The sequence below is a fragment of the Dermacentor variabilis genome, unplaced genomic scaffold (genome assembly GCF_050947875.1).
Source record: "Dermacentor variabilis isolate Ectoservices unplaced genomic scaffold, ASM5094787v1 scaffold_14, whole genome shotgun sequence".
Lineage (NCBI taxonomy): Eukaryota > Metazoa > Arthropoda > Arachnida > Ixodida > Ixodidae > Dermacentor > Dermacentor variabilis.
This window is the reverse complement of record NW_027460302.1, coordinates 12,114,114-12,138,204: the sequence shown is the minus strand read 5'-3', so window position 1 is coordinate 12,138,204 and position 24,091 is coordinate 12,114,114. Positions and strand designations below refer to the sequence as shown.

At 50.2% G+C, this 24,091-nt stretch overlaps 1 protein-coding gene across 1 annotated transcript in view; it reads left to right on the top strand.

The window, feature by feature from the left end:
* LOC142567742 (chymotrypsinogen B-like) overlaps window positions 1-24,091 on the top strand; it is a 171,915-nt gene that overhangs the window by 91,261 nt on the left and 56,563 nt on the right. Inside the window, exons 7-8 of the mRNA XM_075677923.1 lie at window positions 11,331-11,490; window positions 17,634-17,785. Of these exons, the coding sequence (XP_075534038.1) occupies window positions 11,331-11,490; window positions 17,634-17,785 (312 nt within the window). The remainder of the gene's footprint in view (window positions 1-11,330; window positions 11,491-17,633; window positions 17,786-24,091) is intronic.

The following is a 24,091-nucleotide window of genomic DNA, read 5'->3' as shown; positions in this document are numbered from 1 at the left end:
ATTTTCCCTCTTACCGCTAGCTCATTGATGGGCTTCTTATGTGCCAGTTTCTTCCGTTCCCTCCTCAGGTCTAGGCTAATTCGTGTTCTTTCCATCCTATGGTCACTGCAGCGCACCTTGCTGAGCACGTCCACATCTTGTATGTTGCCAGGGTTAGCGCAGAGTATGAAGTCTATTTCATTTCTCGTCTCGCCGTTCTGGCTCCTCCACGTCCACTTTCGGCTATCCCACTTGCAGAAGAAGGTATTCATTATCCGCATATTATTCTGTTCCGCAAACTCTACTATTAACTCTCCCCTGCTATTCCTAGTGACAATGCCATATTCCCCCACTGCCTTGTCTCCAGCCGGCTTCTTGCCTACATTGGCATTGAAGTCGCCCATCAGTATAGTGTATTTTGTTTTGACTTTACCCATTGCCGATTCCATGTCTTCATAGAAGCTTTCGACTTGCTGGTCATCATGACTGCATGTAGGCGGCTATGCTTGTACGGCCTTCAATTTGTACCTCTTATTAAGTTTCACAACAAGACCTGCCACCCTCTCGTTAATGCTATACAATTCCTATATGTTACCAGCTATATCCTTATTAATCAGGAATCCGACTCCCAGTTCTCGTCTCTCCGCGAAGCTCCGGTGGCACAGGATGTGCCCGATTTTTAGCACTGTATATGCTTCTTTCGTCCTCCCAACCTCACTGAGTTCTATTATATCCCATTTAATGCCCGCTAATTCCTCCAACAGCACTGCTAGACACGCCTCACTAGATAACGTTCTAGCGTTAAACGTTGCCAGGTTCATATTCCAATGGCGGCCTGTCCGGAGCCAGGGATTCTTAGCACCCTCTGCTGCGTCGCAGGTCTGACCGCCGCCGTGGTCAGTTGCTTCGCAGCTGCTGAGGACTGAGGGCCGGGGTTTGATTGTTGTGTTGATATAGGAGGTTGTGGCCAAGTACTGCACCAGGGTGGCGAATACTGCTCTGGTGAGGAAGTGCGTTACCGGTTCTGGTCACCGGATCAGACCACACTCCAGGCCTGTTTATGCAATTCTATCAACACGCGGATTTTTTTCTTTTTTTTTAATCCGGTGGAAAATTGCGCGGCACCGGGATTCGAACCACGGACCTCTTGCACGCGAGGCGGGTGTTCTGCCTCTACGCCACCGCTGCACCTCCACGCGCATATCGTTTTCTGCCAAAGCACGCGATAAGCACGCGCAGGCAGCTCTTGGCCGTGCGCGCGTGGTTTTCTGCCAAACCAGGTGCTAAGCATGCACATGCTGCTCTTGACAGCGCGCGCACGTAGATTTCTGCCAAACCACGCCATAAGTACGCACATGCTGCTCTTGACAGCGCGCGCACGTAGATTTCTGCCAAACCACGCCATAAGTACGCACATGCTGCTCTTGACAGCGCGCGCACGTAGATTTCTGCCAAACCACGCCATAAGTACGCACATGCTGCTCTTGACAGCGCGCGCACGTAGATTTCTGCCAAACCACGCCATAAGTACGCACATGCTGCTCTTGACAGCGCGCGCACGTAGATTTCTGCCAAACCACGCCATAAGTACGCACATGCTGCTCTTGACAGCGCGCGCACGTAGATTTCTGCCAAACCACGCCATAAGTACGCACATGCTGCTCTTGACAGCGCGCGCACGTAGATTTCTGCCAAACCACGCCATAAGTACGCACATGCTGCTCTTGACAGCGCGCGCACGTAGATTTCTGCCAAACCACGCCATAAGTACGCACATGCTGCTCTTGACAGCGCGCGCACGTAGATTTCTGCCAAACCACGCCATAAGTACGCACATGCTGCTCTTGACAGCGCGCGCACGTAGATTTCTGCCAAACCACGCCATAAGTACGCACATGCTGCTCTTGACAGCGCGCGCACGTAGATTCCTGCCAAACCACGCTGTAAGCACGCACATGCTGCTCTTGGAAGCGCGCGCACGTAGATTTCTGCCGAACCACGCTATAAGTACGCACATGCTGCTCTTGGAAACGCGCGCACGTAGATTTCTGCCAAACCACGCCATAAGCACGCACATGCTGCTCTTGGAAGCGCGCGCAAGTAGATTTCTGCCAAACCACGCCATAAGTACGCACATGCTGCTCTTGACAGCGCGCGCACGTAGATTTCTGCGAAACCACGCCATAAGTACGCACATGCTGCTCTTGACAGCGCGCGCACGTAGATTTCTGCCAAACCACGCCATAAGTACGCACATGCTGCTCTTGACAGCGCGCGCACGTAGATTTCTGCCAAACCACGCCATAAGTACGCACATGCTGCTCTTGACAGCGCGCGCACGTAGATTTCTGCCAAACCACGCTATAAGCACGCACATGCTGCTCTTGGAAGCGCGCGCAAGTAGATTTCTGCCAAACCACGCTATAAGTACGCACATGCTGCTCTTCGAAGCGCGCGCACGTAGATTTCTGCCAAACCACGCCATAAGTACGCACATGCTGCTCTTGACAGCGCGCGCACGTAGATTTCTGCCAAACCACGCCATAAGTACGCACATGCTGCTCTTGACAGCGCGCGCACGTAGATTTCTGCCAAACCACGCCATAAGTACGCACATGCTGCTCTTGACAGCGCGCGCACGTAGATTTCTGCCAAACCACGCCATAAGTACGCACATGCTGCTCTTGACAGCGCGCGCACGTAGATTTCTGCCAAACCACGCCATAAGTACGCACATGCTGCTCTTGACAGCGCGCGCACGTAGATTTCTGCCAAACCACGCCATAAGTACGCACATGCTGCTCTTGACAGCGCGCGCACGTAGATTTCTGCCAAACCACGCCATAAGTACGCACATGCTGCTCTTGACAGCGCGCGCACGTAGATTTCTGCCAAACCACGCCATAAGTACGCACATGCTGCTCTTGCAAGCGCGCGCACGTAGATTCCTGCCAAACCACGCTGTAAGCACGCACATGCTGCTCTTGGAAGCGCGCGCACGTAGATTTCTGCCGAACCACGCTATAAGTACGCACATGCTGCTCTTGGAAACGCGCGCACGTAGATTTCTGCCAAACCACGCTATAAGCACGCACATGCTGCTCTTGGAAGCGCGCGCAAGTAGATTTCTGCCAAACCACGCTATAAGTACGCACATGCTGCTCTTCGAAGCGCGCGCACGTAGATTTCTGCCAAACCACGCCATAAGTACGCACATGCTGCTCTTGACAGCGCGCGCACGTAGATTTCTGCCAAACCACGCCATAAGTACGCACATGCTGCTCTTGACAGCGCGCGCACGTAGATTTCTGCCAAACCACGCCATAAGTACGCACATGCTGCTCTTGACAGCGCGCGCACGTAGATTTCTGCCAAACCACGCCATAAGTACGCACATGCTGCTCTTGACAGCGCGCGCACGTAGATTTCTGCCAAACCACGCCATAAGTACGCACATGCTGCTCTTGACAGCGCGCGCACGTAGATTTCTGCCAAACCACGCCATAAGTACGCACATGCTGCTCTTGACAGCGCGCGCACGTAGATTTCTGCCAAACCACGCCATAAGTACGCACATGCTGCTCTTGACAGCGCGCGCACGTAGATTTCTGCCAAACCACGCCATAAGTACGCACATGCTGCTCTTGACAGCGCGCGCACGTAGATTTCTGCCAAACCACGCCATAAGTACGCACATGCTGCTCTTGACAGCGCGCGCACGTAGATTTCTGCCAAACCACGCCATAAGTACGCACATGCTGCTCTTGACAGCGCGCGCACGTAGATTTCTGCCAAACCACGCCATAAGTACGCACATGCTGCTCTTGCAAGCGCGCGCACGTAGATTCCTGCCAAACCACGCTGTAAGCACGCACATGCTGCTCTTGGAAGCGCGCGCACGTAGATTTCTGCCGAACCACGCTATAAGTACGCACATGCTGCTCTTGGAAACGCGCGCACGTAGATTTCTGCCAAACCACGCTATAAGCACGCACATGCTGCTCTTGGAAGCGCGCGCAAGTAGATTTCTGCCAAACCACGCTATAAGTACGCACATGCTGCTCTTCGAAGCGCGCGCACGTAGATTTCTGCCAAACCACGCTATAAGCACGCACATGCTGCTCTTTGAAGCGCGCGCACGTAGATTTCTGCCAAACCACGCCATAAGTACGCACATGCTGCTCTTGCAAGCGCGCGCACGTAGATTCCTGCCAAACCACGCTGTAAGCACGCACATGCTGCTCTTGGAAGCGCGCGCACGTAGATTTCTGCCGAACCACGCTATAAGTACGCACATGCTGCTCTTGGAAACGCGCGCACGTAGATTTCTGCCAAACCACGCTATAAGCACGCACATGCTGCTCTTGGAAGCGCGCGCAAGTAGATTTCTGCCAAACCACGCTATAAGTACGCACATGCTGCTCTTCGAAGCGCGCGCACGTAGATTTCTGCCAAACCACGCTATAAGCACGCACATGCTGCTCTTTGAAGCGCGCGCACGTAGATTTCTGCCAAACCACGACATAAGTACGCACATGCTGCTCTTGGAAGTGCGCCCACGTAGATTTCTGCCAAACCACGCTATAAGTACGCACATGCTGCTCTTGGAAGCGCGCGCACGTAGATTTCTGCCAAACCACGCTATAAGTACGCACATGCTGCTCTTGGAAGCGCGCGCACGTAGATTTTTGCCAAACCACGCTATAAGCACGCACATGCTGCTCTTGGAAGCGTGCGCACGTAGATTTCTGCCAAACGACGCGCTCAATATGCGAATGCCGCTCTTGGCAGAGCGCGCACGTAGATTTCTGCCAAACCACGCTATAAGCACGCACATGCTGCTCTTGGAAGCGCGCGCAGGTATATTTCTGCCAAACCACGCTATAAGCACGCACATGCTGTTCTTGGAAGGGCGCGCACGTAGATTTCTGCCAAACCGCGCTATAAGCACGCACATGCTGCTCTTGGAAGCGCGCGCAGGTATATTTCTGCCAAACCACGCTATAAGCACGCACATGCTGTTCTTGGAAGGGCGCGCACGTAGATTTCTGCCAAACCGCGCTATAAGTACGCACATGCCGCTCTTGGAAGCGCGCGCACGTAGATTTCTGCCAAACCACGCTATAAGCACGCACATGCTGTTCTTGGAAGTGCGCGCACGTAGATTTCTGCCAAACCACGCTATAAGCACGCACATGCTGCTCTTAGAAGCGCGCGCGCGTAGATTTCTGCCAAACCACGCTATAACCACGCACATGCTGCTCTTGGAAGCGCGCGCACGTAGATTTCTGCCAAACCACGCTATGAGTACGCACATGCTGCTCTTGGAAGCGCGCGCACGTAGATTTCTGCCAAACCACGCTATAAGCACGCACATGCTGCTCTTGGAAGCGCGCGCACGTAGCTTTCTGCCAAACCACGCTATAAGTACGCACATGCTGCTCTTGGAAGCGCGCGCACGTAGTTTTCTGCCAAACCACGCTATAAGCACGCACATACTGCTCTTGGAAGCGCGCGCAAATAGATTTCTGCCAAACCACGCTATAAGTACGCACATGCTGCTCTTCGAAGCGCGCGCACGTAGATTTCTGCCAAACCACGCTATAAGCACGCACATGCTGCTCTTTGAAGCGCGCGCACGTAGATTTCTGCCAAACCACGACATAAGTACGCACATGCTGCTCTTGGAAGTGCGCCCACGTAGATTTCTGCCAAACCACGCTATAAGCACGCACATGCTGCTCTTGGAAGCGCGCGCACGTAGATTTCTGCCAAACCACGCTATAAGGACGCACATGCTGCTCTTGGAAGCGCGCGCACGTAGATTTCTGCCAAACCACGCTATAAGCACGCACATGCTGCTCTTGGAAGCGCGCGCACGTAGCTTTCTGCCAAACCACGCTATAAGTACGCACATGCTGCTCTTGGAAGCGCGCGCACGTAGTTTTCTGCCAAACCACGCTATAAGCACGCACATACTGCTCTTGGAAGCGCGCGCAAATAGATTTCTGCCAAACCACGCTATAAGTACGCACATGCTGCTCTTCGAAGCGCGCGCACGTAGATTTCTGCCAAACCACGCTATAAGCACGCACATGCTGCTCTTTGAAGCGCGCGCACGTAGATTTCTGCCAAACCACGACATAAGTACGCACATGCTGCTCTTGGAAGTGCGCCCACGTAGATTTCTGCCAAACCACGCTATAAGCACGCACATGCTGCTCTTGGAAGCGCGCGCACGTAGATTTCTGCCAAACCACGCTATAAGGACGCACATGCTGCTCTTGGAAGCGCGCGCACGTAGATTTCTGCCAAACCACGCTATAAGTACGCACATGCTGCTCTTGGAAGCGCGCGCACGTAGATTTCTGCCAAACCACGCTGTAAGTACGCACATGCTGCTCTTGGAAGCGCGCGCACGTAGATTTTTGCCAAACCACGCTATAAGCACGCACATGCTGCTCTTGGAAGCGTGCGCACGTAGATTTCTGCCAAACGACGCGCTCAATATGCGAATGCCGCTCTTGGCAGAGCGCGCACGTAGATTTCTGCCAAACCACGCTATAAGCACGCACATGCTGCTCTTGGAAGCGCGCGCAGGTATATTTCTGCCAAACCACGCTATAAGCACGCACATGCTGTTCTTGGAAGGGCGCGCACGTAGATTTCTGCCAAACCGCGCTATAAGTACGCACATGCCGCTCTTGGAAGCGCGCGCACGTAGATTTCTGCCAAACCACGCTATAAGCACGCACATGCTGCTCTTGGAAGCGCGCACGTAGATTTCTGCCAAACCACGCTATAAGCACGCACATGCTGCTCTTGGAAGTGCGCCCACGTAGATTTCTGCCAAACCACGCTATAAGCACGCACATGCTGCTCTTGGAAGCGCGCGCACGTAGATTTCTGCCAAACCACGCTATGAGTACGCACATGCTGCTCTTGGAAGCGCGCGCACGTAGATTTCTGCCAAACCACGCTATAAGCACGCACATCCTGCTCTTGGAAGCGCGCGCACGTAGATTTCTGCCAAACCACGCTATGAGTACGCACATGCTGCTCTTGGAAGCGCGCGCACGTAGATTTCTGCCAAACCACGCTATAAGCACGCACATGCTGCTCTTGGAAGCGCGCGCACGTAGTTTTCTGCCAAACCACGCTATAAGCACGCACATGCTGCTCTTGGAAGCGCGCGCAAGTAGATTTCTGCCAAACCACGCTATAAGTACGCACATGCTGCTCTTCGAAGCGCGCGCACGTAGATTTCTGCCAAACCACGCTATAAGCACGCACATGCTGCTCTTTGAAGCGCGCGCACGTAGATTTCTGCCAAACCACGACATAAGTACGCACATGCTGCTCTTGGAAGTGGGCCCACGGAGATTTCTGCCAAACCACGCTATAAGTACGCACATGCTGCTCTTGGAAGCGCGCGCACGTAGATTTTTGCCAAACCACGCTATAAGCACGCACATGCTGCTCTTGGAAGCGTGCGCACGTAGATTTCTGCCAAACGACGCGCTCAATATGCGAATGCCGCTCTTGGCAGAGCGCGCACGTAGATTTCTGCCAAACCACGCTATAAGCACGCACATGCTGCTCTTGGAAGCGCGCGCAGGTATATTTCTGCCAAACCACGCTATAAGCACGCACATGCTGTTCTTGGAAGGGCGCGCACGTAGATTTCTGCCAAACCGCGCTATAAGTACGCACATGCCGCTCTTGGAAGCGCGCGCACGTAGATTTCTGCCAAACCACGCTATAAGCACGCACATGCTGCTCTTGGAAGCGCGCACGTAGATTTCTGCCAAACCACGCTATAAGCACGCACATCCTGCTCTTGGAAGCGCGCGCGCGTAGATTTCTGCCAAACCACGCTATAACCACGCACATGCTGCTCTTGGAAGCGCGCGCACGTAGATTTCTGCCAAACCACGCTATGAGTACGCACATGCTGCTCTTGGAAGCGCGCGCACGTAGATTTCTGCCAAACCACGCTATAAGCACGCACATCCTGCTCTTGGAAGCGCGCGCGCGTAGATTTCTGCCAAACCACGCTATAACCACGCACATGCTGCTCTTGGAAGCGCGCGCACGTAGATTTCTGCCAAACCACGCTATAACCACGCACATGCTGCTCTTGGAAGCGCGCGCACGTAGCTTTCTGCCAAACCACGCTATAAGTACGCACATGCTGCTCTTGGAAGCGCGCGCACGTAGTTTTCTGCCAAACCACGCTATAAGCACGCACATGCTGCTCTTGGAAGCGCGCGCACGTAGATTCCTGCCAAACCACGCTGTAAGCACGCACATGCTGCTCTTGGAAGCGCGCGCACGTAGATTTCTGCCGAACCACGCTATAAGTACGCACATGCTGCTCTTGGAAACGCGCGCACGTAGATTTCTGCCAAACCACTCTATAAGCACGCACATGCTGCTCTTGGAAGCGCGCGCAAGTAGATTTCTGCCAAACCACGCTATAAGTACGCACATGCTGCTCTTCGAAGCGCGCGCACGTAGATTTCTGCCAAACCACGCTATAAGCACGCACATGCGATGCGATGCGATGCAAAAATTGTTCAACGAACTAATTTTACTGTAGCTGCTTTAAGAAGTGTTTGAGCGTGCTTTTTGATGTCACGTTAAATATTTCTTCTGTTAATTTGTTAAATATGTCAGGCACATAAGCACAGCGTCTGGCCGCGCCATACCTTGAGGCTGAACGCGGAACTACATAACGGACATGTTTTCTAAGCTCTGTTGAGGCGGCATTTTTTGTTTGAAAGCGGAATTACAGAAAGGTTTAACGACAACTGTTTCTATAAGTAATGAATGGAAGTTCGGTAGACCAAGTTCGCGGAAGATATTTGCCGATGTTACTATTAGGGAATTGTATGCAACATTTTTGAGAATGTTTTTTATAATCCGGTCTACCCTGCATCTCCAACGATCCGAACAAAAGCCAAAGACTGTAATGCCCTACCTCAACACACAGTAACGTAGTGCATGTGCTACAATCTTTTTTACACAAGGCTGCAATACTTTTGATATTGAACAACAGACAAGCTACTGACCTCAGTTTAGAACAAATAAGTGATAATTGATGTTGCCACAATAAATTACTATCAAAATAGATTCCGAGATATTCCACACAATCCATGTACGGAATAGGCGCACATTTACAATGAACGCAGTCCGACTCATGCAAGTATAGAGTCATGTTAATAACAGTAGTCTTAAGTGGGGAGCGAAAACAAACAAGTTGTATTTTTGGGCATTTACAACAATTCCATTTTTAGAGAACCAAAGCATTGCCTTGTACACGTCATTTTCCAACATTTCAGCGGACGTTTTATAAGATAGGTGTTTCGCCAATAATACAGTGTCGTCAGCCTATTGGAATACTGAACATTTCGATATTGCCAAAGGGAAGTCGTTAACGAAGTTATTAAAGAACAATGGCGACAAAATGGACCCCTGAGGAACTCCAGCTTTTACCGACAGCTTAGAACTAAAAACGCCCTTATCATCAGTAGAGACCACCTGAAATCTCAAGTAATTTTCGAGAACATTGAAAAAAAGCCCACGAAATCCCCAAAAATGCCGTTTGCTTAACAAGATTTGATGATTCAGGGTGTCAAACGCTTTCGCTACATCTAAAAATTGGGCATATGTGAAAAGATTCTAATCGAATGCCGAGAACAGTTCATCTGAAAATTCCTCAAGCAGTGCCACAGTACCACGCCCTGAAACAAAGCCAAACTGTCGAGTGGTCAGGATAGAAAATTTGTTAAGAAAAGAAGACACTGGTGCAAATAATAATAGTAATATTATTAATCAGCCCATTTTATGTCCACTACAGGACGAAGGCCTCTCCCTGCAATCTCCAGTTACCCCTGTCCTGCGCCAACCGATTCCAACCAGCACCCACGAATTTCCTAATTTCATCGCACCACCTAGTCTTCTGCCTTTCTCTACCGCGCTTTCCTTCTCTTGGTACCCATTCTGTAACCCCAATTGTCCCAACGGTTATCTAACCTAGGCACTACATGGCTTGCCCAGCGCTATTTCTTTTCTCTTAATGTCAGTTAGAGTATTGGCTATACCCGTTAGCTCTCTGATACAAACCGGTCTCTTTCTGTCTCTCAAGGTTATGCTAGAATTCTTCATTCCACGGCTCTTTGTGCGGTCCTTAACTTGTTCTCAAACTTCTTTGTCAGTTTCCAAGTCTCTGCCCCATATTTCAGTACGGGTAAAATGCACTGATTGTACACCTTCCTTTTCAATGATAATGGTAAGCTTCTAGTCTGTAGCTGACTATGTCTGCCATACGTGATCCAACTCATTTTTATTCTTCTATGAGCTTCCTTCTCATGATCAGGGTTTCCTATGATTAATTTACCTACGTAAATTTACTGCTTCACAAGACTCTATAGGCTGACTGACGACCCTGAATTCTAGTTCCTTTGTTTGTGTGCGTCTTCCTTGGGCTGATTTCTTCCGAATACAAGGAGCGCGACGATGCATGTCGAAAAAAAAAAGAAAAAAACCGAAGCGTCACACAAACGAGGAAGTCGCGACGACTTGAGATTCGTTCGTGCGAGGCGTCCACTAATGACAAGGATAAATATTCTTGACACACAGTGGCTGCGTCATCGCGACCGCGCTGTAATGCGCCATACTCTTGCTCATTATAGCAGAACTGCAAGCATAACCTCAATAAAATCGACTCCTAATCTACCTTCTCTCCCATTGCTTCACAAGCAACTTCGTCTATGCCTCTTTAAAAAAATATTTTAGCATCCTAAGCTACAAAGCGAATTGCTTTTGTTGCCGCAATTCGCACCTATACCTAGAACATTAGATGATGCCAACAAGGTCAGCATACGAGCCTGCAGAACAAACTACTTTTCATTTTTCTTTCTTCCATGCACATCTGTTGAATGGAATTAACTTCCCGCGGTAATGACAACGCTTCAGTACCATATATACTTTCAAAACACCTTAGCTAACATTGTTTGGACAAGACTTGTGTATGTTTTAGCTTCTGTATTTGTAATAATCCTATTGCATTTCGTTTTTGTGTGTGTGTGCGTTGACGGGGGGGGGGGTGTTCTTAATGCCCTAGGTAACATTGTATAAACATGATTAATTTTTGTTCCTGAGATTAATATTGGTTAGTAATTCGTCCTCTCTTTTATATTTTTGTTCTACCTGTAATGGCTCTTTTTTCTGATTATGTATTCACGTAATGCTTCGCCCTGAGGGAATTCCATATAAATAAACAAGCATCTCGCACTGATCATGCCTCATTTGAAAAACATTTCTCAAGAATACTATTTCTCTTCCAGAACTTCAGCGCTTTCAACAAGAACTACGATATTGGCCTGGTCAAGCTTGACATGCCCGTGAACTTCACTGACAAAGTGAGGCCTATTTGTCTGCCAGAAAGAGGCACCGATTTCCTTCGAAACGGCGAGTGCTTTGCGACTGGGTGGGGACAGACAAGAGGTGAGAGTAGACGTTTAATGGGGTGGAGTGCCGTTTTTTACAGTATATCACAAGCGCAAACGAAATTTCGAAATACGCTATCGTTGCACTCACAAGTTGACAAATAGTTTGTCAGTTGTACGTCCCGTAGTCACATATATGCAAAAAGAAAGAAAGAAATTGAGGCAGAAACCATCCACGATGATTGTCTATGTAAGGCAAGAGTAGTATAAAGTTCGTAAACAGGGATAACGTGCCTCAGAAAGGCTGGCCAACGTTTCGATAGGAGGACCTATCTTCGTCAAAGGTCTTTGACGAAGATAGGTCCTCCTATCGAAACGTTGGCCAGCCTTTCTGAGGCACCTTATCCCTGTTTACGAACTTTATACCACAGTGTGCTATTCCATCTGTCAGCCCCTTTCTTGTTTATGTAAGGCAAGAGAGAGAGAGATAGATAAAAGCAAGGCAGGACTATGTTAACTAGTCAACGGTCCGGTTGAGTAACCTATGCTGGGAGAACGGAGAAGGGTAACAGAAAGAAGGGAGAGAAAGAAGGGGGGTAGAGAGACGTGCGCAGACAACACTACAGAATCGAAGGCGCTCGCACAAGCCAGACGTTCTCAGAAAGCTAAGTATGGACAGCTGAGCTAGTTGGTTGTGATTGCCATTATGAAGCATCGATCCAGCGCACAATTGAACACCGACGAGAAAAGGACAACACGAACGCCGGACTTCAACTAAATGTTATTCACGGAAAACTGGACTTTATGTACACACATTTTTCCTCATCACTCAAGTACAATGATTACAAGAACGGTGCCGAATAAACTTGTACTTGAGTCACTGAGCACACGCTCAGTGACTCAAGTACAATCTTGCTCATCTCCCGCCCTACCAAGCTGATTCGACACACGCGTTTGCCCTGAGATAATTAAGATAATTATTTGTTCTTTCCCAAGCACAACAGAAGGAGCACTGACGCAGTGATCGTTTTCATTAGAGATACAAAAGGCTTCGAAAATCTCCGGTGTTCAAAATCTCAAGTCCGGCGTTCGAGTTGTGCTTCTCGTCCATGTTCAATTCTGCGCTGGAACGATGTTCCAGCGCAGAACTACTACGTCAAACACTTGCCTTTGCTTCGTGTGTTGTCGACAAATTCGACTTCGCCCTGCCATCTGCTAGCCGTCTGGTTAGCTCAGATGGTAGAGCGACTGCCCCGGAAAGGCGGTGGTCCCGGGTTCGAGTCCCGGACCAGGACGAATTTTTCTTCAACTCTGAGGCTTTTCTTTCGAGGAACCCGTATGGGTTTCCTTTGTAGCAATTGCTACGAACGGGTGGATGTCTGATTTTCCCTTTATTGATGTTTCATAATGTTCTCCGAAAGCACGAAAGTGCTGTCACTGCCTTCTGAGCCGATGATCGGTGGGGACAGTGTCCTAGTATTGTCTCTTCACTCGAGGAAGATGATCTAGTTCCCTGATGCGTATGACATGCATTGTATTTATGCTTCAAATTGAGGACAGTGCCACAATCGGTGGTCAATGTTCCTTGCAGCCGCAGACATCACATGCACTTCAGTCAGCTATTCTAATTAATGCCAAATAAGCTTTCGTCAAGGCAAAGCCCAACCACAACCAACACAGAAAACACACGTTGCGTCAGTGCAGTTCGGCCGAATGTTGCAAGGAAGGGTTTGGCTGTGCATTCTGCAGCACCTTGTACTTGCGGTATTCCGCTCAGCTAACGAGTGTGCGTTCTAGAATGCGAAGCTGTCTCGCAGCGTGTGTTTTTGAGATAGCAATGGGGACGCAGCGGTTTTCTTGGTTTTAGGTCTGAGCTGCCGTATCTGCGTCATCACTTTCAATGATACCGCAATGACCTGGTATCCACTGAAAAGAGAAAAGTCGAGAAAACTAGATCATGGCCTATTTCTCTAAAGTGATCAACCGACGCCTTCGCACGTCAGTTGACCGTGCGTTCAATTTCGGAAAAACGACTGAATACATTGTACGACCGGCCTTGCATAGCAGAAGACGGCCCATTTTTCAGGACTCTGTAAAGTTCACTCGAAGCGAACTGCGGAAAGCGGCGATCTCTGCAGCTGTATACCTAGTGACATGGGAAGTCTTGAACCATTGGGTTGTTCCCCTTGTGAGAACAACTGCAGCTCCACCGGAACTGGTTGAGATAGTTCATTGATGTTAATGTCGATCAGTATAGACGTGTGTGCAGTCGGTGTATTTCTCGTACTTAAACTAAGTTGCTTAACTGCAGATGACGGTAAGTCCGACTTTTTCTCAAGTCCTGGGATTGTGAGGTATACTTGAGTACGGCTCACACACCATTGAGGAATCGAAGGCCTTACTGCAGGTGCGTACCGTGATGTAAGGGAGGCACGGTGCGCAAAGACAGTTGCGTTGAATGTCGTGTGGGACCTTTCTACTGGAAGACTTGCGAGGTGGTGGCAGTGGTCCGCGCGAAGTGTCTTATGTGCACACGCATTGTCTCCATGGTAGTATGCGTTCTGATAGTGTAATCCTGAGCGATTGCTATAACTTCTGTCGTTGACGCGCTCCGCGGTAGACCAAGGCTTGTCCGGAGGGCTTGGGCTTGGGTACCTTGCATTGTATTCAGGTTATTTCTGGAGGGGTTGACGCTCAGCGGCAGGCTGTACCACAGGAATCCAATAAAGAGGAATCTGTACAGTTGCAGCATAGAGTGTATTGACACTCCCCGTGTCTTTCCTGCTAAGAACCGAAACATATGGCAAATTCTCGTCAGACGTTTATTTATAAAATTCACATGAGGGGTCCAGAAGAGATTTATTTCAATATCCCTCCTCCAAAAATATGTGCCTTGTGCTGTACGAGATCAGCTGCCCGTCGCCGGGTATCACGTATGGAGGCACTGGTATCCTGTTAAATGCTACCACCGCACACTTTCACATGATATTTGAAGTCCTTGTTCCCGAAAATAGAATGATGTTAAAGTGCCTGCCGTATGAAGCCGCGGGCGAAGCTGAAGTCGCGCCGCACTCAACGTCCATATACGCGTACAAATGTCGTCGGCATAGAAGGAAAGCCGAACGGTGCATGGAAGGATGTCGGCGAGTCCAATGAGTGTTAGATTGAAGAACGCTAGGCTCACACTCCGCCCTAAGGGACCCCATGGTTACCGTAATGCTGTGAGGTTTGGTATCCTCGGTAACTATGAAAAAGGATCTCGTTTTGTGGGCAGCTACTGATCCAGAAGTAGATCTTGCCGCCAAGTCATAATTCTTTTAACGTGCGGAAGGTCGCTCTGTGTGTTACGTTATCATATGCCCCTTTAACATCCAGAAACAGGCAACATATTATCATTTACAGGAATTCTGGGGATCGACGTGCGTCACCAAGTCGACAACGTCGTCTACGGAAGAATGGCCGTGACTGAAACGGGCCATTGCGTCTGGATATGCCTCTTATTGTTCGAGATACCATTGTAATCGTGCTCGAACCATTCTCTCCATTAGTTTTCCGATAGAGTTAGCAAGCGCAATCGGTCGATATGATGAAATGTGTAGAGGCGGCTTGCCAGGCTTGAACAGTGGAATTAAGTGAGTAGTCTTTCATTCCTCGGGAATCGTCTCTGTATGCCCGGAACTGTTGAACAATTGCAGGAATATTTTCCGAGCCTCTTCGCCAAGATTACATAGAGCACGGTAAGTTATACCATCGGGTCCTGGTGATGATGAACGCCTGCACAGGGCAAAGTGCAGCTTCGAGTTCGTTCATAGTAAAAGGACTGCCCAGGCGAGGGTCGCGTGCAATCGGCGAGTGGTTGAGCGTCGATATTCCAGCGCAACTGGTTTCGCCAGCAATCGTCCTGCAGAAATCATCAGCGACGCCAACCTCTCTTCATTGCTTATGAAAGGCCAAGAACATGAAAGGTGACAGTTCTCTATATGTGAGAAAAAAGTTTTCATGGATACAAATACTCGCAGAACGACATCCATCTTTGTGATTCGAGATTGTACATGCGACGCTGAGTTTTCTTTTGAGTAAGTCCTGACCAACCTCAAGTAATGTGCGGGCTTTTTAAGCCTACATTTTCGCTCTGCACGGTGACGAATTGCACGAAGCTTCTCAAGCTCAGTGTCGTAGTCGGTGCATGTAGACGTTCTCGAAAACGAATGAGTGGCAGCCTCTAGGCACCCCTTGTAGTGTCCTCTAGGCTAGAGGATAAGCCATGACAACAGCCGTATCCCACAATAAATTTGAATATCAGCCAGTCGATATATTGGGTGACTCCGGGTAACTTGGAGTCCGTCAGCTCTTTATTCATAGGTGGGGAGGTAGTCACTTCCCCACGTTTCAATATCTAAAAACCACCTATCCTCTCTGGTGAAAGACCGTGAAACAAAAATGAGATCCAGGCAGCTACTGTAGACAGCTCCACGCCGAACGATGCGTGTAAAGCGTACGGACACAGCTACTGTGGACAGTTCTACGCCAAAAGATGCGTGTAAAACATGCGGACCCCGAGCAACGCTGCGACAGATGCTCTGGGATTGTGCCAGCAACAATGGTACCGAAACCGCCACCGTTCGGGACGCGTCCATAACCGCGGCCTCTAGCATCGGACGCCTCGAGCTCCCTCCTCCCCGACGCCGCCCCACCTGCGGGGTCCGCCGGGGATCTTCTCCGTCGGCGTTGCCGCCGCTGGGAGGCGGCTCTCAAAAGTTCAGAGCTGGAAGCCCAGATGTGTGTCGTCCGGCAAGCCGAAGTTGCCGCCCGAGTCCAAGGACTTGTAGCCGCCATCCGAGGCCCTCACAACCAAAACTGTCGGACCATTGTTTTTAATAAAGTTTATTTTCTTGTTGTTCTTGTAGATTTTAAACAAGTACCTACTATATTTGTAGGGCCGAGCGAAGAGGTAGCCACCATAGCCACGGTTTATTTAGGCTGGCCAGTCATAGTGCCGTGAGATCTCGGGAGCTGATTCTCCAGCTGAAGAAACCAGACGGCAGAGCTGCTCCTGCAAAACTTCGGCAGGCCGTGCATCCACGGAAGGTGCGACCGCAGAACATCGGGAGGCTCGCCAGCTGCTGCTTGCGGCGACTACTCGAATACCTATAGCATTGGGGTTGCGTTGGTCGCTGCAGGCATCGCCAAGGTTGTGACTGTGGCGTCGCCGTGCCTGCGAGAAAGAAATTTCCGCCTAGTGGAACCGGTGGGCGAGCCTCTGTATCGGTGATGAGTGGGAAGTGCCCCGAACGGAAAGCGCACAACCTGCGGGAACGTGCAAGGAAGGAGAGCGGTGGGCCGCCTAGATAGCTGAAAGCGCTCGCGTTTGGCCCAGTGAATTCCTTGGAAGGCGTCGTCGTGCCTTTGAGCTGAGCAGGAGGCTCACGAACCGAGTGCAGGCTTGACGCTGGGGCCTGCACGCACGTGCTGACGATCGGCACGGGTGCAAGCATGCAATGTTGGACGACAAGACTCGGAATCGCGCAGTGGTTCGGATGACGAGAGATGCTGTCACGGAGCGCCAGCTGGAGGAGACTGGGCGCTCGAGGTGACGTAGTGAGCAAGGATGGCTGCCCGCGAGTCCTCCTAGAACTAGGGACCCGGGGGTGACAACCGGAGCCTGGAAGCTTTTTGAGAAGGAAGCGACTGTCCAGCTGGATAAACCAGAAGTCCGGCATGTTGATGTGAGATTCCCGTACATCCTACAACCGCGGGACGTCTGCCGAACTGCGTGAGACCACGTCACTCGCCTTGATGAAGTCAGGGCGCTGAGGCTGACGTGGCGGGGCTCGGTCGTCCGGGTCACCAATTTGTGGGAGGCGTTGCGAAGAGGTAGCCGCCAGGACTACTGTTTAGGCTGGCCGGCCGTGGTGCAGCGGGGTATCGGGAGTGGCCGACACCGCTCAGGTCGAGCGCGCCAGCGTGTTCTGCATTCTCGCCCTGCTTGCGCGTGAGCCCATCTTTTTCGCATGCTTTGGCGGCAATAGTGGCGCCGCTACAGATGCACTGAAGTTTCCTTGTCCATTGCATTACACACAAGAATAAAGCAGTGAGAAAGTCAATGATTCTGAGATCTTGTTGGCTTTTCATCTACAAAGCTCAGTGTTTTTCCAACGAATATTCAAATAAGACATCTCTTATTTTCACCTCTTCCCACAGGAAGCGGAAGTTTTGCGACGCTCAAGCAAGCCCACATGAGTGAGTTGCCCTTCGAAGAGTGCCGACACGCCGGCGGTCTGGTCTTCAAGGAGCTGGACGAGCACAACACCTTCTGCGCGGGCGACCCTCACGGAGAGCACGGCGTTTGCCACGTGAGTTAATTGCACCATTCTTAATACAATCACACCACAGCATCAACCTCAATCGACACAATCGGCAACTGAACACAGCGGATTGATGCGCTCTTGAGAGGAGAGGCCGACAGTCGCAGTTGTGTATGTGTGACATATGACCGAACACCAGTGATAGCCGCGGTCTCAAACATAAACCTCAGCACCAAGCGCGTAGCCAAGATGTTTTTGGAGGAAGGAGGGGTGGGGCTAAGGTTGAATTTCGGGTATGAAGGGGGCTTTCTATTCCCTCTTACCCGTCCCCCAGATTAGGGTAGCCAACCGGACGCATTTCTAGATAACATCCCTGTCTGCTCTCTTTCCTTCTGCAGTTTCACTATTCTCTGGTAAGCTTCCCATGCTTGGTATAAACTGTTACCTTCAGCAGACCCTTGGTCTGAATAAATGACTGAAACCACATTTATTCCACTTTAAAATGGGCCGAAGACGCTGCAATAATAGTCTTGGTCTGCCTGAAGGCGTGTACCACCCTGTACTGGTCTGGCGCAGGCTTTCGAAGGCATGCGCCTTTGTACATAGGCGACGTGCCATGCATAAAAGGGTGCAGGGCGCCGACCGAAAATATCTCGGGGGGAGGGGGGTGGCTGAAGCCCGGTCAGCCTCCACCCCCCCCCCCCCTGGCTACGTCAGTGACAGACATAGTTGGGCACAGTGTTCGCGGCGTTCATTTCCATACGGACAAAGCGCGTACCCGTAAAGATTCACTGCCTTGCGCTCACCAATCCACTGCTGACGGAGAGAACCTTGCCGCGTTGCGAGAGTTCTTGGACAAGAGCGTCGTTCGAGATGAAGGACGGTAGAGACAAGTAGGCGACGTTGGTAACTTGTGGACCAACAGGGTCGATTGGGACACGCTCGCTGCCCATGACTACACAGCCAGCGCCGACAATTAGGACCATATAGAAGCGCCCTGCTCCTCACGCTCACTAAAAAAATTTTGGCTTCCTGATGATGTACACAATTAATAGACTACTGAGTGGCCAACTACAGAGGCGGCCGCGTCGATGACGGTGTCAGCAGTGGTTTCCGTAGGAACAACGATGTCGAAACTAGGACCTTCGAAGGAGTCCATGATGGCACGACTGAAATTTGTGGATGCCGCTGAACCTATGCCACCGCATATGAGCCACTTATATGTTGACCCTGATATATGGCGGCGTTATCGGCTTTTACCGCCGCAGCCGCGCAAACTCTCAGCTGATTCCCAACTTGGAGCCGATAAAACGCGACCTTAGAAAGAAAAATTATTCATTCCCGGTTAAAAAATGCGCAAGTAATTTGTCTATTCAAACGAGATATGTGCAAGTGACCAAGTCAACCTTTATTTGTAATCATTGACAGTTTCAGAGCAAAGCTTTGGAAATCTGGTCGTTTTCAAAGCGAAGCTTTTCTTGCGAACCTCTGCGGGTTTTGTGACCGTGTTCTCTTGCCCAATAGGCCAACCAATCACAGCGGAGTATGCGCGCCGCGCACACCGCTGTGTTCCTTGCACCACCACCAGATGGCGCTCGCATCCGCAGCAGCGACGACGTTGGTCGTGCGCCGTAGAGCAAGTAAATAAAGCAAGAAGAGAGCAAGCAGGCGTCTAGGTCATTTTGATCATTTTTAGATCATATTTTTCCCATTTTCTCAAGAATCGCTTCACAAGATATCAGCACTCGCCTGATTTCATATTTCATTAAGACCAGAACTATTGTAGCACAACAATACGGTTTCCAAGAAAGAAAAATGTACCGCAATGGCTTTACTTCACATAAAAGAAAACAATGAACAACATAGAAAACAAAATGCTCACTGTGGGATTATTTTCAGAATTTAGAAAAGCATTAGACTCAGTCAGTCATCAAGTCTTACTACTTAAATTAGAGTTTTATGGCATCCGAGGCGGCGCTCCGGGTCTTATTCCAAGTTAACTGTCGTCCAGAGTGCAATTCACAAGCGTTAATGGCATACCTTTCAGTTACGGCCTCATGCGTACTGGCGTGCCTGAAGGCTATGTACTACGCCCACTACTATTCCTTGCTCAAATTAATGATATTGTTAATATTTCTCCCAGCTCCGAAATAGCCTGATGCGCTGATGACGCCAATGTTTTCTTTAATGGCCCGAGTTTGCAAGCAGTTGAAAATAAAGCAAATTTTTGGTTACATAGATTAGCATTGGTGACTGCATAGCCAAGAAGTTAGAACTAAACGTTAAGAAGACCAAGCACATAATATTCAAAGCTATAAATAAAGTAATGGACTCTAATCCAGTAATATGTTATAACACAAGCACGATTCAACGCGTCCAGTCGACGTGCTTACTTCGAGTCATATTTAATGAGAACTTGTTGTGGACCGGCCATGTAAACCACGCGAGAAAGTTTCGCGATCAGTGGGTTTATTAAATAAATTGTGACCTTTGTTACCAGCATGGCTTAAAAAAACCACTGTACATCACTCTAATATAGTGTCATCTTCACTATTGTTTTCTGATAAGGGGCGATAAAACACTCAAAAATTTTAATTATTTGTTCCTCCTGCAGAAGAAAGCTATTAGATCAATCGCTAACCTGGGTTATTTAGAAAGTGCAGCCTATATACTACTGGAATCATTTCAAAATATTATCTATATTTCAGCTAAATACTTTGCAATTAGCGCTCGAGACATTTCATGCAATTACCATAATAATAATAAGGTTCATTCATAATGAACCTCCTTTTCATCCGCCCACAGAGGCTCCCTAGAACCAATATAAACTTCGACACATCGCAATAAAAGCACCGAAAGCAAGACCAAATTAGGGCTTCGAAACCCTTAAACACGAGATGGTTAACTTTTTCAATGAAAACAATATGCAGAGAGTTCGGTTTAGCGGAGGCAAGAAATACTCGTGTTGACAGGTTGAGAACGGAGAGTACACTGGCTTTATGCCATAGTAAAAGCAGGTTTGCCGAGTGGCTGTGGTGGCGCCCCAGTCGGGCACTCACCTCGATTTCAAGAAGGAGCAGGGGGCAATGACCTCCATGGCGAGGCAAGGCGAGGTAAACTGGATATCCGCTAAGCGGGGAACAATGTAGTGACGGACGGTCGCTACAAGGGAGGCAAGAACGCCGGAGGCTTAGGTGTGTACGGGGAAAGGAATGAACAGTTAGTGTTCAAGATAGGCTGGTTTCACGTGGCCGCACGACACTGTCTCTTTTTTGCCGCGAACTAGAAACTTGAAGGTTTTTCTCCGAACGCGAAACCACACAAAAGGAGCCTTCATAGGAAGGAGTCAATGGTCACTTGATAAAGACGCGTCGCAGAAGGACGTGCGTGGTTGTCTCCATCGCCGGGAAACCAAACACAGGCTGCCCGCGGTCGATACGTTGTGGTGTAGGTCGAAGCTGGTTGTAGCCTCTCGAAGTGCTGAGCGGCCACTGGCGGTGTGCCGTGTTGGGTGCCCAAAATGAGGCCTGGAAAGCGGACTGCTGACTGATAGAGTATATTGGTGTCGCTGACTCCGAAGTCACCCTTGATTGTTGTTCGCAGCCCCAGTAGTACCAGGTGTAGCCTTTCCACTGAGTGCTGTATGTCGAGAACTAAGGTTGAACAGCGCGAATAAAACAAGGACACGAGGAAACAAATACCACTGACAAGCTGTCTGTGGAACTCGTTTCCTCGTGTGCTTGTTTTATTCGCGCTGTTCAACCTGAATTCTAAATATGTATAAACCACTTAGCCCTCATGAAGATCTTACTACTGTATGTCGAGTGTGGCGGTCAATGACGCCTTTCATTGTCGGTGCATACGCTCGACAATGCCGGTGCTCTGAGGGTGGTAAGCCGCGGTGTTATGAAGACGCGTGTCAACAGGCTCGCCAGAGCAGAAGCGAGCTTTGTAATTGCCGGCCTCGGTCAGTAGTGATGCGCAAAGGGCAACCGTACCGCGACACCCACGTAGCAACAAATGCTTCCGCAACTGTTTAGGCTGTGATGTCATGTAGAAGCGTCGCCTCAGGCCACCTTGAATACCGGTCGACACACGTGAGGAGGTTCCTGAAACCTTGGCAGTGTCGAAGAGACCCCACCATGTCTAAATGCACGTGATCTAAACGGCTATCTGGTGATCGAAACGGCTGCACCGCTGAACGCGTATGCCGAGTCACTTTCACGGCTCGACAGGCTCGGCAGCTTCTTGCTCAAATTCGAACATTTTTGTTGATCCCTGGCCAGAGGAAGCGTTCTGTGATAAGCCTCTGTGTCGCTCTGATGCCGGGATGGCTTAGCCCGAATATTGGCCGCCGAAACTGATGGGATACGAACGTGTGAACAGCTGCTGCCGATGTATCGCACGTGACCAATGTCGTATAGGGAAGCGGCACCTCCGCACGCTGGAGCAACGAGCCTTTTGCCCGCAAATGGCGCAGCTCTGGATCGTTTTGCTGGGGCGAGGCTAGAGTTTGGCAATGCACGGGTCCAGCAGGCACAGCCCCAATCCGCGACAGTGCGTCAGCTGCCTGAGCTTCGGGCCGCAAGATATGGCGGATGTCCGTAGAAAATTCGGAGATAAAGGAAAGTTGCCGGAGCTCACGTTCTGAGTACGAGGTACTGTTATTCTCGAAAACGAAGGTTAACGGCTTGTGGTCGGTCAGAATGTAAAAGCAGCAGCCTACAAGAAAAAAAACGGAAATGCTTGGCATCGCAATCGATGGCCAACACCTCCCTACCAAAGGTACTGTAGCGAGCTCCTGTTGGTACGAAGAACCTTGAGAAGAAGCCCAGCGGCCTCCACTCTGTGGCATCGTGCTGCTGCAGTACCAGCTGCACCTACTGCCGCAGTCGACGCCTCTACCATAAGGCGAGTTGGCACGTTGGGCAATAGATGAATCTGTAACACTGCAGTCGCCAGCCGCGTTCTGGCTTCCTTGAAGGAGTGTTTTCGTGCTCCGAGGACCAGTGGAAGGTAGGCGTTCTTTTATTTCTTTTTTTGAGTCGCGACGCAGCAGGTCGGTAAGCGGCTGAGTAACTTGCACACAGGATGGTATGAAGCGCCTGTAAAAATTTATTAGCCCCAGAAATCCGCACTACTTTCGGAAGGAGGTTGGAGAGAGGAAGTCATCGACTGCCCGCACCCGTGATTTCAATGGCTTGATGCCTTTTGGTGAAATACGATGGCTGAGAAAATTCAGGACTTCAACTCGAAAGATGCATTTCTAGGGCTTTAGGACCAGGCCGTGTTCATCCAGTAGCCCAAATAAAAGGCGAATGTGCCCTTTGTGCTCTACTTCTGTGCGACATGCAGCGATAATGTCGACATGGTATACGTAAATGAACGGGAGTCCGCGCGTAACTTCGTTCATGAACCATTGAACTGTTTGTGCAGGATTCTTCAAACCATTGCATATGAGCAAACTCAAATAGGCCAAATGGGGTAGTGATTGCTGTCTTCGAAGTGTCGCTGTGTTCGTCAGGAATTTGGTGGTACGCACTCATCAAATCGCCCTTGCTGTCTATTTTGGTTCCTGCGAGACAGGCGTTGAAGTTTGTTATGTGGGGAAGGGGATATTTATCCGGGGTAGTGGCGGCATCCAAAGCTCGGTAATCACTACAAGGCCGCCAGTCACCACTGTCCTGCTTTGGAACCAGATGGAGAGGTGAAGAGCAATTGCTGGAGGAAGGAATAACGCTGAGATGAAGCATATGTTCGAACTCTCGGCGGGCGAATTCCAACCTCCGTACAGCGAGCCCCCGTGGCCGGGTGGCGACAGGTGGGCCGGTGGTGGCGATATGTTGCGGCACTTTGTGTTTCACGGGCAGCACATAGTTTCGGGGCTTCGTGAGTAGCGGGTACACAGCAAGTATCTTGTCATACGTTGAGACCGGCCGAAACGTGCGGATGCCCGATGAGGTGAGGTTGCACTGTCGGCCAAGTACATCGAGGTATGTGACGTTGTCTTTTAGGTGCCGATCGCGAACACTCACTTCTAGGTTGAAATTGCTGAGGAAGTCCGCTCCCAGTAGGGCAAAGATGATGTCGGCAGTCACAAACACCCATCTCTTCAAGCGACGGAGTCCGATGTCTAGCGTTGTTGACCGGAGCGCATACGACGCGACGGCAGTGTTGTTCACTGCGTGGAGCGTGCATGGGTGTGGACTTGCCGCGTTGGCGATCTGCGGCCCTGGCGGGAACGATGAGCAGCTCGGTGTCCACGAGGAAGCTGGTTCCGGGCATGCGGTCGGCTGCGAAGAATAGGCGGCTTGCGTGCGGGCCGATGTCGCGTGCCGCCATTGGCGACTGCCC